General features: G+C 45.9%; 1 protein-coding gene across 4 annotated transcripts in view; it reads left to right on the top strand.

The window, feature by feature from the left end:
* The first annotated feature begins 1654 nt into the window (after window positions 1-1654).
* The window catches only part of DNM1 (dynamin 1), a 65247-nt gene continuing 52003 nt past the window's right edge, over window positions 1655-14898 (top strand). For all 4 annotated transcript variants that reach the window (XM_059865023.1, XM_059865025.1, XM_059865024.1 and 1 more), the window contains exon 1: window positions 1655-1966. In XM_059865023.1, the coding sequence (XP_059721006.1) occupies window positions 1806-1966 (161 nt within the window). In that variant the 5' untranslated portion in view covers window positions 1655-1805. The remainder of the gene's footprint in view (window positions 1967-14898) is intronic.

Here is a 14898-nt window from a genome sequence, read left to right on the forward strand (position 1 = left end):
GAGGAAGGTGACATCATTATTTGAGCCTTTGATACTCTTCACTGGTCTTTTTGTGGTGACCTCTTACAAAGAGCAGCTACCCATAGCAGTTTTTTTCTGGAATCCTTCAATATAAATTATCAGAATGGCTGCAAGGATGCTCAGAGGCTTTTGTCCACAGTCTATATTGAATTTCTTAAGCTTAATTCTTGAGATTTACTGGGTAATTTGCTGAGAGGAAAAAATAGCATTGACAGCCCTCAAAACTGCCCACGTATGCCCTACAATGGTGTTACCCATACAGATGGAGCAGCTCCCTTCCCTTCCTTCAGTGCTCTTACCTGCACACTGGTGATGTGTTAGAGCATGGGGAAAATTCATCCCTCATCATGGTTGCCTCAGTTTCTCTGTGTGTCCACATAGGTATTTTTGCATGGATTTAATTTGATGGACATCTGTGAAATATTCATTATAATGATTATAACTAAAAAGCTGCTGTTTAAAACAAAACAGACAGCTTAAAATCTGTTGCAGTTTTTTGTATTTCGTTTCCCCCTCCACCCCCATCTCTCTCTGAGCTGTGAATAGGAGTCTTGGGTAGCACGAACTGAGAGGTGTTTGAAATGCAACATTCTCCATCCTTCTGAGTCATTGCTAGCCATCAGATGCTTTTTTGAACACTTGTTTTCATTGCTATACTTTGAAGTCAAATATGGCCTCATGTTATATTCTTATTAAAAACCCATCCTTTTTAAAAACCTAAAACCAAGCTGTTCCCTCTTTATTGCAGACAAGTAATTTTAAAAACAAAATCTGGGTACATAAAATGAAGCACCTGTTTCCATTTCTCTAAAACAAGCCAGGCAACACATCTACTGTTTTACAGCTATAAACAGAAATTGATGCATTTTTCATCTGTGATTGAATGAAGCAGCAAAATCATAGAATGGGTTGGAAGGGACCTTAAAAAACATCTTATTCTAAGCTCTTCCACAGAATGGGTTGGAAAGAACCTTAAAAACCATCTTATTCTAGCCTCTGCCATATTATTCCAGCTAGATACTCAGAAAGTGGTAGCGTTTTTGCAAGTGTCCAGTTTAATAATCTCAAGTGTTTCCTGTATTCTGGTGATTTCAGGAGTGCTGCCTTCACACAAAGCCCTCCTGTACAGGTGCCAGCCCATTCCCAAGGACTGCGACCAACCCGTGGTGCACTGGCTGAAGGGTGTGGCTGTGAGGATCAAAGAGTGCAGGCGTAGTAACCAAGCCGTGAGGGTCCTTTGACCACATCTTACCTGTTCGCTGGCAGCGCTGCACAGCTGGAGGCAGGGAATGCCACAGGGACCGTGGCACCGTGCTGGTGGCTCGGCCTCACGGACAGGTACACCGGCGCTGACTGCGGGCCGGGCTTACCGGGCTGCGCATCACACCGGCTGGGCTGCACAGGTGTGCCAACCTGCCGCACACGGACGCAGCCCTGGAGCAACGTGAACTGCTGTGGTTTTGGGAGCGAGCCCCATTCCCAGGCATCTGGGCACAGACACCAGTGCAGTGCCGTGCCATCCCGATCCCGGCTCCCTCGCCCCCTCGCAGCCGCCGGACTACATCTCCCAGGATGCAGCGCGGCCCCAGTACCTTTAACGCCCCCTGGCGGCAGCACGGGGCGCTCCACAGGCGCGGCGGGCGGGCTGAGGCGAGCGGAGCCCGGGCGGCGTCGAGCGGGGCGAGGGGCGCGGGCTAGAGCCGCTGCCCACCGGCCCCAGAGCCGGGGAGGGCTGCGGGAAGGGTTAGTGCGAGCTCGCCTGCGCGAGAAGCCGCGCCGCAACCATGGGGAACCGCGGGATGGAGGATCTCATCCCGCTGGTCAACCGGCTGCAGGACGCCTTCGCCGCCATCGGGCAGAACGCCAACCTCGACCTGCCGCAGATCGCCGTGGTGGGGGGGCAGAGCGCCGGCAAGAGCTCCGTGTTGGAGAATTTCGTCGGGAGGTGAGCGGGGGTGTTCCCGGGGGCACGGGCAGAACTGCCGCATGGCCAGCGCGGTGCGGGGGCAGCGCCGCGAGGTCCGCGGGCAGGGCGGTGCGGGAGCAGCGCGGGCAGAGGCTCCTCACGGGCAGCGCGGTGCGGGAACGGGCGCGGGGACAGCGCGGGCAGAGCCGCGGTGCCGGCACAGCTCGGAGCGGGGACAGCGCTCTGGTCGCGGCTACTCTGCTCTGCTCGGCGCGTGTGTGTGCGCGGGCAGCGCTGCAGGACGCCCGGGCGCTGCGGTGCAGGGGTACGGGGAGGCGCGGGAGGAAGGGAGGGAAGGCTCCCCGCCTGGGGGCATTCCGCAGCGGGGTCCCCGCCACTGCCGCACCTTGGCGGCCGGTGGGAGCCCCCCCTTGTCCTGGCTGTTACATAACGGAGCGGACTGAAGGGGCTGTGGGGGCTGGCCCCATCCATCCCCTGCTCGGTGCGGGGCTCAGAGATGGATGTTGTCGCTGCGGGGGGGTGATGCGGAGGGTGTTTAAGTTTAATCTGCTCCGTCCCCCTCCCCCAGCCCCGGCTCGCTGTCCTCCATAGCGGATGCCATGTCAGGAGCTGCGGGGAGGCTATAGGAAGGACGGGGTTATAGCTCTCCTATATGCTCAAATCCCCGGGTGCTACCATTTTGTGACAGGCAATATACTGATGCCTTCCCTTCATGTGACCTTCGCATTCATCATCTGCAACTTGAGTAAATTGCAGACCTCGCTGCTTGGGTATCTGCTCCAGTGCAGACACACAACACCTGGGGGGGGTGGGGGGGTGTTCCTCACCTTTTTCCTGGCCTTGTTAATTAATTGTATTAAGTTATATACGGGTTTTAGTTAGCAAGGTGTTTTTTTATGCTATAAGGAGCACGCAGGTTTCTGGTGACTTGCCTTAAAAGCAGTGACTGCTGATACCTGGTCAGATGCTTGCGTGGGTTTTTCTCTTTCAGCAAACTGCATTTGTGACAACATCTATTGGCTCTCATTTCCCTACCCCCACTTTTTCTATTAAGCTGTTTGCTGTTGGATGGCTTATAGAGCTTTTCCACTGTCAGAAGGGTATGTGGTGTGGATTAACTGCTTGTTTAGCTGCAAGTAGCCTCAAAATCTGTGCAAGGGTATCTTTGAGCAGTGAGTGCCAGGTGTGCTGGGTGTACCAGGAGGAAGACACAGGGGTTGCATCTAGTACAAAGGAAGCATGATCAAAATAAAAATTCTTCTTCTATGCCATAGATCAAAGAGTTTTGAAAAAATAAGAATATAAAATTTAAAGAGTTTGGCATCTCTTTTAGCTAACTTCCAAAGGTCCATGCAGTGTATCCCCAAGAGATGCTGGGATCCTGCCAAAGGCAGGATATTGCAGAAACACATTCTACTGAGCCTCAGGTCATAGTCCAGGATCCACTTGTTTGTCCATAGTCCCAGGAAAAAAAAAAAAATTCCTGTCACCCAACTGAAAAACTTGTTGGGCTGTAGCTTTTAAAGAAGGGGAAAATGGATCTTCTGAAGTCTTTGAGCAAAATGGGTTCACCTGTTGGCTCTGTTTTCATGCTTTCTAAGTACCGGCAGTCAGACCTCATAAATCCTTTTTAGAGGATCTGTGCAGGCAGTGCTGCAGTGGTGTCGTAGATAATGTAGGGCTGCTTGGCCAGAGGGGATTTGTTGGAGGAAGGACAGTCGGTGTATTGGGGTAAACTGCTCCTCTCCTTTAGACCAGCCACACAAGAGCATTTACTAATTCTTGGTGCATCTCCACTGGCACCAATTTAGAACCAGGGGTTTTATCTGCTTGGTGGAAAATATATGAATTCAATTATCTTCTGTCTCTTTTTGATGACTCCTGTCACAAGAGAACTTATGACCTCACTGTGTCCCATCAGCTGTCTCTCTAGCAGCAAGTTATAGTGCTGTGGCTTTTAGAAAATGAAATAATTAAGGGTCCCCTGAGCAGGAGCTGAGAGCTGTCTGTAGAAAAGCATTTAGAGAAAATAATTGGAGGGGAAATGGAAAATGTCAATGTGAAGAGGTCTTTCTGCATTTGATACCCCTGAGTGCTGGCTAGTTTAGACTGGTAACTTGAGACCTCTTACCACAGAATGTATGTGTATATGCTGCAAATCCCAATCCTGTTAAAATAGTGTTGGGGCCCTGCTGTAATGTATAGTCTCTTTTCTTTCTGTGTGGGTATTGGAAACCATGATAAGGAGCTATGGAAATAGTATCCAGAATGAGCATGGTTCCTCAGTGTAATTGTGATAAGGGCTGTTTTCTTGTCTGAACAGTCGTAAGAAGAAATTGTGTGTAGACCTACTGTGTACAAATACAATTATTGCTGTAGTGTGGACATGACATATGTCACTGCTCCAGCTTGATACCAGGATGGTGGTGCAGCTACTGCTCAGCAGCTGCTCGCTGCACAGGGAATGTGAGTGCTGATGAGTTTCTCTCTGAGTGGATGGAAATCTGTGCAAGAGCAAATGCTGATGTGGTTGGTACTGGCTGATGGGCATGATGCAGACACTTCAGCACAGGGGCTGGAGGCCCCAACAGGGCAGGTTTCCCTGCTCAGGACCTGTGGGGCTCCTTTCAAATTGTCATTAAATCACGTTTCCCTAACAGAACAGCACACTTGCCCCCTGCCAGACCTGTGTTGTGGCTGTGCGGGGTTTCAGTCCAGGGCTGCTGCAGGCACCTTGCAGTAGCACTGAGTCCCACACTCAGTGGAAACCTACAAGCAGGGAGGAGTGATACTGCCTGCAATCAGTGTTTAGTTACATGTCTTACCAAATAAGTATTTTTCTCCTCCTGAATTCGATGGCTTAGTAGTTTCTGGTAATTGCGTTTTCAGTGACACTTACTCTGCTGTTAACAGATTATCCAACAGTGCAGAGCTTGTATTTATAATACCAGATGTCAGTGTGGCTGCTATGTGTGCTTTTGCTGCTGGAGTCTCAGCGTGGTGGCTCTGATACCGGCTGGTGGTGATAAAATTGCTGAAGAAACAAGAAGCCGTGTAGAAGCCAGACAGGTGACACATCTGTCCACAGACTGGTTTGTCCTGGGCCCCAGAACTGGAAGGAAGGTTAATTGGGTGAGCTCCAGGCATTTCCTGTCGGTGTGGTTATAAGCTTGAAGGATAACTCAGGTTGGAATGGACCTCATTGATCATTTAGTCCGTTCTTAAGGTGTTGTTACTTCCCTGCAGCCTCCTTTTCTAAATAAATAGGTCTTGGAGCAGGCAACTGTACCAGCAAAATTGGTCTGATAAAAAGAACAAAGCCTGTGGTATGTGCTAATTTGACTTAAGAGCCCAAATGACTGAGGAGGTTGTACGAGACAGCCCCCAGGGCTGTTTGTATAATCATCCGTGTTCATGCCACTCTTACTTTACCATGTGAAAATAACAAATATGCTTTCTTTCAATCCTGTGCTCTCAGAGCACTGTTACACAGATCTTTGGGTTTCTGGGAGTATTACTGTTACCTGTGCTTTACAAACAGGAGAACTGGAAGCACTGGGCTGTGTTCAGCTGGTTCCTGGAATGGCTGTGCCTTGTGGTGGAGGTGTCTGATCCAAGGCAGGGTGCTGCTCAGCCCGGCTGGGACAGCTGCATTGCTCTTCGTGGGGAAAACAAGGCACCTCTGACTTCTCCAGAACAGATGGTTTCAGGGGGCTGCTGAGGAGGCAGTGACTAAGGGCTGGGAACAGTGGGTGGAAGGACTTGAATGGAGATGAAACCATCTTGTTTATGATCAGAGGATCTAAGCAGTGCCAAACTTGTGCAAAATGAATCAGTGTTTACTTGACCCCAGACCTGAGCTGGAATCTGGTACCCCATAAGTATCTTCTCTTGGAAACTGTGCACCCAAAACAGGGGTACTTAGCAGTCTGTCACCAGGCTCTGATGGTACATGCTGAATTCCCTGATATTTTTGTGTTGCCTGGAAGGAATCAGGAGACAGGTGTGGGCCTGAACTCAACCGTGTTGGGCTAACCTTGCCTCTCCTAACACACTGAAATTTCCACATGGGTAGAAGAGCAGGGAAAATGCAGCACTGCAATGCCTGTGGCAGTCAAAAGGCAAAATACTCATTAGGCATAGCTGCAGTAATTGCTGTGACAAAATGAAGCATGGGCCTGGCAGCAAGTGTCTCTTTGCCTTTCTATGTCCCATACTGGTGATGCAAAGCTAGATCCTGAAGGCACAGGGTTTAGTTTGGCTTCAGGTATAACTCTGAGGAGCAGCTTAATACCTTCCACAGCCATTTAGAGATAATTACACCCCCAAGATATGATGAGGGAATGCCTTCTTTGATAACAAATAGTTTGCTTTGCTATGGAAAGCCTCCCCAGCAAAATACCTTTAGAGACCAAAACCAGTGTTTAGCAGCTATGTAGAAGTGAAGGATCCTAAAGGGATGCATAAAGAGATCCAGATACTTGGCCTGCTCCTGCAGGAAAAGTGTTTTGTTGATGATCTGTGTACTTTTAGGTTGCTCAGGTTTCTGTTCCAGTATGTGGTTTATGAGCTTGAGTGGTAAGGACTGAGATTTCAAATCTTGTAAAATAGCTACATTATGTATAGATTGGGGATGTCTGTTGTACTGGGCAATGCTGAGCATCACTGCAGTGCTTCAGGACCAGATTTAAATTTAAACAAGAAGATACATTCATGGCATGTGCTTTGGCCACAAAAGAGGTTCTTAAGAGTGATTCTTCTAAATTTTTGAGGGTTCTGATTTGAGATGTGTGCTGGCAGAGAGATGATTAATAGCTAATCATGGACCATAAATTGTTGTATGATAAATACATCTGTGAGCCAGTCAAATCCTGTTGTCTATTTGCAGCTTAGAAACACAGGCACTCCTTGTGAACTGACTTATTTAGGGTTGCAGTGGATGGTGCAAGCACCAGAAGTAGGATTGTGCTGCTTAGAGAAATAAACTATGGTCAGGTAAGTCCTTCACATGGCAGCCAGTCTTTGGTCTCCAGTGAAGAAAATACCTATTTTCATCTTGGATTAATTGGGGAAGGAAGAAAATATGGAGCACTGGGGGAAATGGGTAATGTGTTACAGCAGACCCCAAGATAAAATAATTTAACTTAAGAGAAATCTGTAGAGCTCTGAGCAAACATTTGTGGGAGGAGGACTGCTAGAAGAAGATACATAATTAAGTTAAAACATAACATAACATGGATGTCTGTGAGGGAAAACCCCGTGAATCTCAGTGTTCATAAGTGCAGCAGCAGTGTCTGCCTGTGTTTGTTGTAAACTTGTTTTAATCCTATTGGGGTTGGCTCAAATAAGTACAAGTCTAATATTTTTTCTACTTCCTGCAGCAGTTACATGTTCTCTGCAGATCTTTCTAGCTGTATCTTTCAGCTTAACTCTTTAGTGAAGATCTTGTGCTTCTGGTAGCTGCTCACTAGCCTTATATTCTCTAGAGGAAGGGATCTTAATGGCAAGTCTCAGATCAAATCAGAATTTACCTAGGGAAGGGAAACCAGCTGCAGTCCCGTGGAGAAGCTGGTGCTCAGTGTGGTGCAAGTTGGTGTTTGGACCCACTGGTGTGTGAAAATGACAGGTTGCCTTGTCATTGCTGGAATTCATCACCTGATAGCTGCCAGATCAGGGATGCTGCATTTCCTTGTGGACTTTTCCTTGTTAGCATGATAATCCTCAAGTTGAGAGTCTTAGAACATCTTGAAGGTTTTTATTAATTCTTACTGTACTTTGAGATAAGTACATGTGGAATTTTTTGTGTGTTTCCTCAATAAATAGGATGCAGTGATACAAGGTTGTAAAGAGGGAACAGAACCGGTGGGAAAAGGAGTCAGAAGTTCCCAAAAGCTAAACTGTCAGCTGCTCCTGTGTTTTCAAACTTTGTGTGCCTATCACACAGTGAAAAAACCTTAATAAAACCAGGCAAAGCAAAGATGACCTACTGTTTTTAAAGGGTACTGATTGTTTTCAGAAGCCATTTAATACCTATCGGGGAATACCAAGCCAAGTCCTTGACCCTGACTTTTCCAGATGCTCAGAGCAGGCAGAACCCTGATAGTCTTAAACAGAAGGAGTGGGAGTCTGTCTGCAACACCTCCTATCTGAGGCAGCTTCTGAAAATGTTATTCTAAGGCAGGAAGTTAATCCCCTTCCTGATCTGGCAAATTCCTGAATGTCCCTACTTTGTACTCCAGGTTTAAGTCTGTCTGTACAAGAGTGAGTAAAAAATCTGAATAAGGTTTTTTTAAGATGGATCTTTTTGAGAAGAAATGGAAGCAATTTACAGCTTAGCATAAGTTAATTAAGAAAACAGTTCTTGCTGTGTTCTAGCTGCTGGGGTGAAACTTATTATGATGCCTTGAGCAGTGAATTTATTGGACAAGAACAAATCCATGTGTGCTCCACCCATGTGAACCAGTTTTTTGTTTCAGGCAGTGCATGAGTAGCAAAACCAGAAGAGTTAGTGAAGGGGTGGCAGGCAGTCATCTCGAAGCATATGGTGTTCAGCCTATGTGCCCAATGTAAAATTGGTTTTGAGGCGGTGTCTGTGAAAGGAGATTTACTGATAATGTGCAGGGTAAACCTACTTTCTTGATATGCCACTAAAAAAAACACCCCAAAAACTTTGGGTTTAATACTTTCCTCCTTCTTGGACTCACAGATCTGTAACCGTATGAGTCAGAGTACTGCTAGTTGGGAGGAGAGACGAAATTAAATCTGGTCCAAAAAAAACCAAACCCCAAACCCAGAAGTCTAGTCATGCATGGTGGGAAAAATAGCTTACTAGTGGGACAATTTCTCATTCTACTTGAAGTTTCCTCTTCCGGGCCTCTGACCTGGTTTTGCACCTTCTGATAGAGAGTGGAATCTCATGCTTAAGGAATATTGTCTCTTATTACAGGCAAATGGGCATGTTCAGCCTTGAGGTAGAATTCTGTTCTTTGCTCTGAAGCTAAATTCTTAGTGATTAATTTTTATACCTTTTTCTCCATCCTTAGAGGCTGTTGGTGTCTCCCATGACATGTAGGTGTATATCATTAATGTACACTTGAACTAACACTGGAAAAGGTTAAGCACAAAGTGATAAACTGCTTTACTTAGCAATAAATGAAAACTCTGTAAGATGGCACTGCAGTGTCTGTCTGAGCCCTTTCAGAGGCTTGCCTTCTCTCTAGAAGTGTTGTGCCAAGAACTTTAATTCTTCCTTTGCTGTAGGTATTTTGCAGGTTACTTAGGTCTGCTCTGCAGAGGTTGGATCTGGTGCAGCCACCTTTGGCTGCTGGCATAGGTCAGGTGCAGGCTTTGAGGAGTGAGGCTGTTCTTAGAAAGCTCTGGAGATGAGAGGCTGTCCTAGATGGCCTGGTAGCACTTGAATTTTTGAACGTGGTCTTTCAGGGCAGGGATGGGTAGCACAGCTCTACAGAGGAGTGAGCCCTGATTTTTGTACCTAGGGACATTCAGTACTTCCATGCTCTGGTCAGGTTTGGAGGTGGTCAGCCTGCAAGCCAGAACTGATTCTGGAAAAACTGCAATAAGTTATTTATTTTAATTTACATTTATCTGTGATCCGTCTAAAGCACACATCGTGCCTATTTTGGGGTGACTTGATGGAGTTGAGTAATGCAAACTGGATGTGTTGGTCAGAACTAACTACTATAGATACTGGGTTAGCTACAAAGAGAGGGCTGAGAATGTTTCAGTGTTTACTGATGAGCAGGCAAGACTGCATCAAAACACTGATGGGCAACTGAGGGCACAATTTATGTTAGATATTAAACAGTTATTCCAGGTGACTCATAGATACTTTGTGGTTAGGTCCAGCTTTGTTTTCAAAGTCCACTAGTAAATATTTTAATAACAGTTGAATATGAAGTGGCTCCACAGTTTTCTTAAGCTGTCTTATGTAGATGGGCAGACAGGACAATTAAGTTGCTGACATTTGCTTCCTTTGTGACCTTAAGGTTTGTCAGAGCTCTGAGCCTGGTGCTGACTGTAGTAGATAACTGCTTTGCTTTCCTTCAAGACACAGTACAGGAATAATGAGCCCTGAGTCTGAAATCTAACAGTGTCTCTGTTTTCTCCAGAGCATCTGACATGGAAAGTTTTGGCAGACCCTGCCATGACCAAATGGAAGTGAGATGGTCCCTGGTTGGTAGCTTCTTGCAATTCAGCATAACATGCTTTTGGGAGCTTCTTGGAAGCAGACGTTATGCAAGCTCCTCAAGCTGTGTCTTGCTGACTAGAAGCAAACTTGCCAGCTTCTGCCATTTTTCTGCAAGTCTTGTGACTTGTGTGGCTTTTCTTAGAGCCCTGGCCACAGCAATTCAGCGAACAGAAGAGCAGTGTAGCTTTTGTATTGAAAACAGCAATTTCTAACATGGAGGTTTGAGGGTATTTTTTTTCTCTAAAAGATGCTGTTTCCCTAAATGCTTCTGGAGACAAGTATAAAGACTCTCAAAGCTTCTAAGACCTTCATTGTCATCTCTTCCTTTCCTAAAAATCAGGGCTTAGTCTCCAAACTATAAGCTCTGCTAAAATACTCGTGTTGCAGTCGCAATGAACAATAAATGAGGTTTGGAATAAACCCAGTACCTCACTTGTGACGGAAATGGGAATTGAACTGGAGTCTCTGGGGCTGAAAATACTATTTTAATAATGTATTGCCTCAACAGTCTCCTTTAACTCTCCCTTTCCTGTTTCTTACGGCTTTAGGCTGCATTGTTGCAGCTGTGTGGAAGGGTGAAGAGTTAATACAGCCATAACAGACATGGGAAGTGCTGGGCTCCTGTCTGACTGCTCAGACTGTCATTTTGGGGCTGGGAAACACTCTTGCTGCAAGAGGGGCCAGTATATGTGATGCCTAAGAGAGGACACGGCCAGTGTTAAACTGATACTGCTGTGGATTTTGGCTGCAAAGCCAGGCAGTGTTGCTGTAATGCTTTATAAAAGCTGATCATAAATTGCAGCTGTATTTCAGAGTAGCTTTTCAGCTGCACTCAGACCCTTTCTCATATCAATAGGCAGAAGTCTACAGAGATGCTGAGCAGTCGGTTCTCAACATCTGCAAATGTTTTCACAGCACAGCTAACTTACCCTGGAGAGCACTAGGAGAAACTACAGTGTTTCCCTTTATTTTAAAATTGAGAATGGAGATGCAGTGATGAGGGAGGCGGTGCTGAATTTTTTAGAACAAGGAAAGAGGTACCTAAAGGCAAAAATCTTGAAGTCTTTGTTCAGTTCCTCCTCTTTGTCTTCCTGCCACTCTTACATGTGTAAAGACAGAGTAAGTTACATAGGATCTTGCTCAGGGCTCTGACCAAGACTGTTACAGCCCTGAGAGCTCTTCCTTATCCACGTAGTTATAAACCTCTGAAAATGAGGCTTATAATGACTGTCCATTTGCCACCTGCCTTCCAGCACAGGAACAATTCTCTGTTATCAGGGGAATATGTCTGGTGACCTGTTAGTTCAGAATTAAACCAATAAACAACAAAGCTCTAATCCTCACAGGTTTTATGCTGATATTTAGCCTTGCTGACTTGTTTATGATTTGCTCTGAGCTTACTCTGCTCTGGGTCACGATGGGACCCCTTGATTCTAATACATGTTAGGTTTTCTCTCTTTCTGGCTGCTGTGATCTCTTGTGTAATCTCTGGCTATTTCTTAAGCTGATTGTGCTTTTACTTTTAATAGAAGCTCCTCTATGAATAGCTGGGAATTGCCTGAGCATGGTGGTGGCCTTGAGAGGAGATGTGTCGCAGTGGGGTTAAAGCTACGGGTAAGGAGGAGGTTGGTACATTCCAAAATGCAGAATACCCTCAGGGGTTGGTGCATGACATGTGTCACACTGCAGAGCTGATGCTGCAGCTCCAGCACTGAATCTCAGGTCACCTCTTCTACATGATGCAGCTCTCAGCAGAGATCCCAGTAATAAACTTCTTCCCTTTGGGCTGTGCTACTTTGATTTGTTCCCGTTTCTAAGAATTACTCTGCTTATGCCTGTTCGTGCAAGATGTGTTTGTTATCTCAGGCCTGCAAACTACCAGGCATCCCAAACTAATTTTGGAGAAAGAGATCCATTTCCTGAACGGATTTGTATAGACTATTGAAGGAATGATATTTAAGGAATGTTCACTGCAAAAGAATAAGTGAGTTACTGCATTGGCACTTGATATTTTGCCAACTTCTGCTTGGACAAAGTTGAGCTTGCATTGAACACCTGGAGGGCCAAAAGGAGATGTCTTAGAAATCACTGTATTGGTGGAGCGGAGATACAAGAAAGAGAGATTTAGTTAAACCCTTTACTTGTGGAAGATAAGGAAAGGAATGGAAAGCTGTAAGACTATGGTTTGTCCAAGTCACTATGCCACAATTTTGCTATCAGAATGCGCACTGATAAAGCAATAACTGTTTTGATCTTCCTTTTTTGTTGTTGTTGTTGAATTTAAGTCCAGCCTTTTTGTCACCTCCCATGGTCACTGCCCAAATTTGACTAGAGCAAAATGTTCCTTTTGTGCACATGAGAAGTGTTGTTCCACTGGACATTGGAGCCAGACAGGAGGTCTGAAGCTCATCTCTTCTGGGACTATTGATCCAATTTTTGTTCTGGTATAATGGGAAATAGAGATGTTTGTGTGGTTTTTTAAGTAGAGTTTAATGCTTCTGACTTTGCTCTGCACTAGAGGTGTTTGCAGTCAGACTGCTGGGTCTTCTTCAAGTGCTTTAAGTGGCAGTGCCTCTGCACCATGTTCCCAGCCTGGATTGATTCTAATTCTATCTGGAGCTGCAGAGGTGCAGTGCATAGCAAGGAACCTGGCACTGTTCCTGTGTACTTCTCAAGGCAGAGCAGAGATGTAAATTGGCATCTTAAATTCCCTCTGCAGGACAGCTGTGCACTGTGGGCAGTTTGGTCAGGATGCCTGAGTGCAGCATAACTCTGTTACCCCATGGAATTCTGTCCTTCCTGTCTGGCCTGTTGGAAAGGAAGCAGGCTGCTTCCCCATCCACAACACTCTCTGCCTCTTACCACTGACCCAAGATAAGCCATTGGGAACATGCATTCAGCTTTATAAACTCACCACCAGTGTGTGGCAACTAGCAACACATCATGGCTTGTTGAGGTACCATCCTTCCTCATGCAGCTTCTGTTTGGTTTGTGTCTGTGGGCTCATCAAAGTGACTTTGCCTTTCCCAATGAACTCTTTCAGTTGTCTGTACCCTTTAAGGAATCCAGGCTCTGGGCAGCCTGTCTCCTTTTCTAGCGCACAGTGCTGTCTGGGAGTGGAGGAAGTGTCATGCTGCAGTGGTGAAATGTGCCTCCAGCTACATTTGTTCTTCTCTTGGGTCTTGCAGCAAATACCAGGACTCCAGAGGTGGAGTTTTGACAAGAAATCTAAGATTATACTTAGCACAAGTATTTGATATCTTTGAATTTGCCGTTGTACCTTGTTTCCTTCTCTGAAGGAGAGAAGGACAAAAGGGGGATAACCCCCTTTTTTATCCAGAGTCTCCATACGATGAATAGTGTGAATATTAGTTAATGCTGCACAGTATAATGGTGTCTGGACACAGGAGAGCCTCTGCTGCTGGGCAGCCTGGACTCAGCTGCAGCCTGGCTCCAGAGATTAAGACACTGGTGGTGGGAAATAGCCAGGTCAGCCTGCTGCTCGTCAGTCTTAGCATCCATTAATCCCAGGGTGTTATTGTGGCTGTGCCTTCCCATCAGCCATTCCTGTCCCAGAGTTTTAGTGTACAGCTTGTCCTTTTGTTTTCTCACAGCTCAAGTTGCAGGTGCTGAACAGGTCACGTTTTTCAAGGCTGCAGCCTTCTGTTACAGCCGAGCCAGGGGTTGTTGGTAGGTTTGTTTGTGCCAAAGCAGAGCAGTGTTGCTGCAGTGTGATGACAGATCAGTGCGGCTTGAAAAAGAGGCAAAGATGCTGGGTCATGGGTTTACCTTTCTGGCCTTAAAAAAACCCTGTTTCTTCTCTACTGTCATAGGGACTGAGCTAATTTGATGCTCTCTGGTGTTGCTGCTGCCTGGTATTGTCTTCTTGGGGACTGTCTGGAAATTACAGAGAGATTTTTGCCAGGGTATATATGCTTTTGAAGTAGCAAAAGGAAAACTTGCTTTTGTGCTGTGATGGTGAAAATTAAGCAAGACAGACATAAAGGTCTGGTTTACAGTTTCTGGGGTAGAGAATGCATCATGCCGTGCAATATTTCTGGTGTTACTTTTTTTTTCTCACATGAGTAAAACCAGCCTTTTTTCCTTTCTCCTGGGATTGTAATTCTTGAAATCAAAACTGCATTTTCCACAAATGTGTAATCCTTACTGCCACATCCATTCAGGATACATCAGGCTGCTTATTCTCTTGAGTTCCTGATATTGTCATGCAGAATAAGTGCTGTATTATTTTTTACCGTGAATATCCCAAGGCTGCAAACAAAATCCAGGACTTCATTTTCTATTACTCAGAAAATCCTAGAGGAAGCTGCACAGCAGCAGTGCTGCAGTTTTGTGCTGTCTCCAGCCTGTGCTTCCCCAGCTCTGCAGCCTGGAGTCAATGCGGCATTTGCTATAACGGGCAGTGACTTTTTGAGATCAGGCAGTGCACTCTAGGCTGTACCACTCTCTAAATAATTCTCCACAGTAAAATGCAGAGCTCCAAACAGGAGAATGTCTTTACAGTTTTTTACCTGCAGAAACACAGAGTAAATTGGCTCACAAGTGCACGTGAGGTACTGGAGTATTCTGTTTTGATTTCCCATCTGTGTTCTACGTCCTCACGTATTCTGGACTAACCCATCTGCAGGAAGATAGCAGGGAGGGAGCTGGCAGATAACTCAACCCTCAAAATGGAGGAGGAGAAGAATATTCCTGATTATTTCTCTCACAGCAGAGATGA

The sequence above is a fragment of the Haemorhous mexicanus genome, chromosome 21, assembly GCF_027477595.1.
Source record: "Haemorhous mexicanus isolate bHaeMex1 chromosome 21, bHaeMex1.pri, whole genome shotgun sequence".
NCBI lineage: Eukaryota > Metazoa > Chordata > Aves > Passeriformes > Fringillidae > Haemorhous > Haemorhous mexicanus.